Source organism: Sinocyclocheilus anshuiensis, unplaced genomic scaffold, assembly GCF_001515605.1.
Source record: "Sinocyclocheilus anshuiensis isolate Anshui unplaced genomic scaffold, SAMN03320099.WGS_v1.1 scaffold70, whole genome shotgun sequence".
In the NCBI taxonomy this organism is placed as follows: Eukaryota; Metazoa; Chordata; class Actinopteri; order Cypriniformes; family Cyprinidae; genus Sinocyclocheilus; species Sinocyclocheilus anshuiensis.
The window spans coordinates 3,474,578-3,476,710 of NW_015542377.1; the positions used below are offsets into that span (position 1 = coordinate 3,474,578).

The 2,133-nt window shown below is 45.8% G+C and overlaps 1 protein-coding gene across 1 annotated transcript in view; it reads left to right on the plus strand.

Annotated features, from left to right (window-relative positions):
* lrp8 (low density lipoprotein receptor-related protein 8, apolipoprotein e receptor) overlaps positions 1-2,133 on the plus strand; it is a 208,051-nt gene that overhangs the window by 192,230 nt on the left and 13,688 nt on the right. Inside the window, exons 15-16 of the mRNA XM_016491453.1 lie at positions 1,158-1,310; positions 1,510-1,893. Of these exons, the coding sequence (XP_016346939.1) occupies positions 1,158-1,310; positions 1,510-1,893 (537 nt within the window). The remainder of the gene's footprint in view (positions 1-1,157; positions 1,311-1,509; positions 1,894-2,133) is intronic.

Genomic DNA, 2,133 nt, shown 5'->3' on the forward strand with positions numbered 1-2,133 from the left:
CAGCTCAACTGGCTGCGGAGTGCCTCAGACCGCCCGCGCTACTGCCTGAAGTAGCCCCCCCTGGCTGCCGCCATGAGGAGAACTAGATCGAGGCAGAGGCAACGGAACTCCGCCCCTTGAGGAAACAGAGCTTGGCCCGCGACTCCGAGATGATCATCTTCCCGCAATGAGAAGATGACTCATCCACAAACGCCACCTCAGCGTGCTACATGCCCAGGCACGTGAGGCAGCGATTGTGACCATCACCCAGCGCCAGGTAACGACCGCATCCAGAAACGCCCGGGTGATACGTTGTCTATAGCAAGACCCACATCGTCTTTACAAAGACGTAACGTCAAGTTTGCCACGCAACGTCGTCTTTAAAAAGACGCACCCGAAATTGCTCTTTTAGGGAAAAAGCTCTTTTAGCGTGCTGAGGCGCACAGGGGAGATGATCATCTGCAACACAAACAGGGGGAAGTGGAGCCTGATGTGTGCAACCCACTCGACACGGGAAACCACCACCGCTGAAGCGCCGTACCGCCAACACGAAGAGCTCTCCAAGAGCGCGCTGAACTCGTTCAGTCTTCTTCTCTCAGTAGAGTAGTCAGGAGCAGAATGATGTGATCGCTCGGCTCCGAAGCAAAAAGCTGAATATGCGCTGCATCTGCTGCCTACTTATACTCACGCTGTGATCAGCGGCAGCTGGATGCAATAATCGCATGCCAATGTGCACTGGCTCGTTTAGTTTACACTCGAAGTAGATTGGTCTCTCTAAGCGAGATCCCAATTCGTCGGTCATCCGACGTGACGTCGAGAGTGACCGACTGAAAGGGAACTGATATAATTTAACTTAAAAAATAAATTATTAATTTATATGAAAGTGTCTTCTTTCTAGTTAATATATCTTATGCACTTTATACCCATGGACAACTGCATAGAAACCAATTTTGAGGTGAATTAGGCTGAATAAAAATGCTGGACCTTTTATTTCCAAACCTCATGTGGTACAGCTTTAATTGAAAACTAATGACCTCCAGTGTTACATCTCTGTCAATGTGAATGCATCTTCATAGTTCAGCTGCTGTGTTCATATTTTAATGTATGATCTCATATATACTACTATGCAACGAACCAGAGGTTAATTCATCTGAATTAAAATGTGTTTTTCCCTATAGCTCCAGATACATGCAACATGGGGAGTTTGCCCAATGGAGGCTGTGAGTATCTGTGCCTCAGAGCTCCTCAGATCACAGACCACTCGCCCAAGTACACGTGTGCCTGTCCTGACAGCATGGAACTGGGCCCAGACATGCGCCGCTGTGTGACAGGTAACAAAATACAGAGCCCTAGATCAAGCTTACTCATACTACACACTTTAAAGAAACAAATGTCACCTGATTCATTTTTGGGAGTTAAATGTTGTCTTTTAGGCAAACTGAAGAGATTACAGGAAGTTTCAACTTCAATCATAGTTCTGGGAAGCACATGTCTCCATATATCTCCATATATCTGTTTTGTTTGTTGTAGTCAAACCCAAAACGACAACTTCTGCAAGTACAACCACTACTACGACACCAGAACCTTCTACTACTGTGACTCCTACAACCACCACTCCAGCTGCAAACTCCGATACACCTACAACAACCAGTACAATCGCCACAACTACACCTACAGCTACAGTATCAAGTACAACCACCATCAGCCCCACCACAGCCACTCATTCCAGCTCACGTCATTCCACCACCACACACACCTCAGCCACTTCAACCCTAGTGACCACTCAGTCTAGCACTACGTCACCATGGAAACAGCCAACCTCCACCCAGACGACAGCAGATCACAGACAGACATCTACAACCATCACCCACGGCAACAGCATACAAGGTGCCAATGGCAATCTCTCTCATCGCGGTGAGTTTCCGTTTCTGTTTTTGTGTTATGCATCAGTGACATCATGCTCTTTTTTGTCTGCTTCTATTTTATTCAAAATGGTATTACAATTAATGCTGTCAATTCATTAAAAAAAATAACTAATTAATCACACATTTTTTCTGAAATTAATTGCGATTAATCCCACCTAGCATTAAAGGGGTCATATGATGCGATTTCAAGTTTTCCTTTCTCTTTGGAGTGTTACAAGCTGATTGTGCA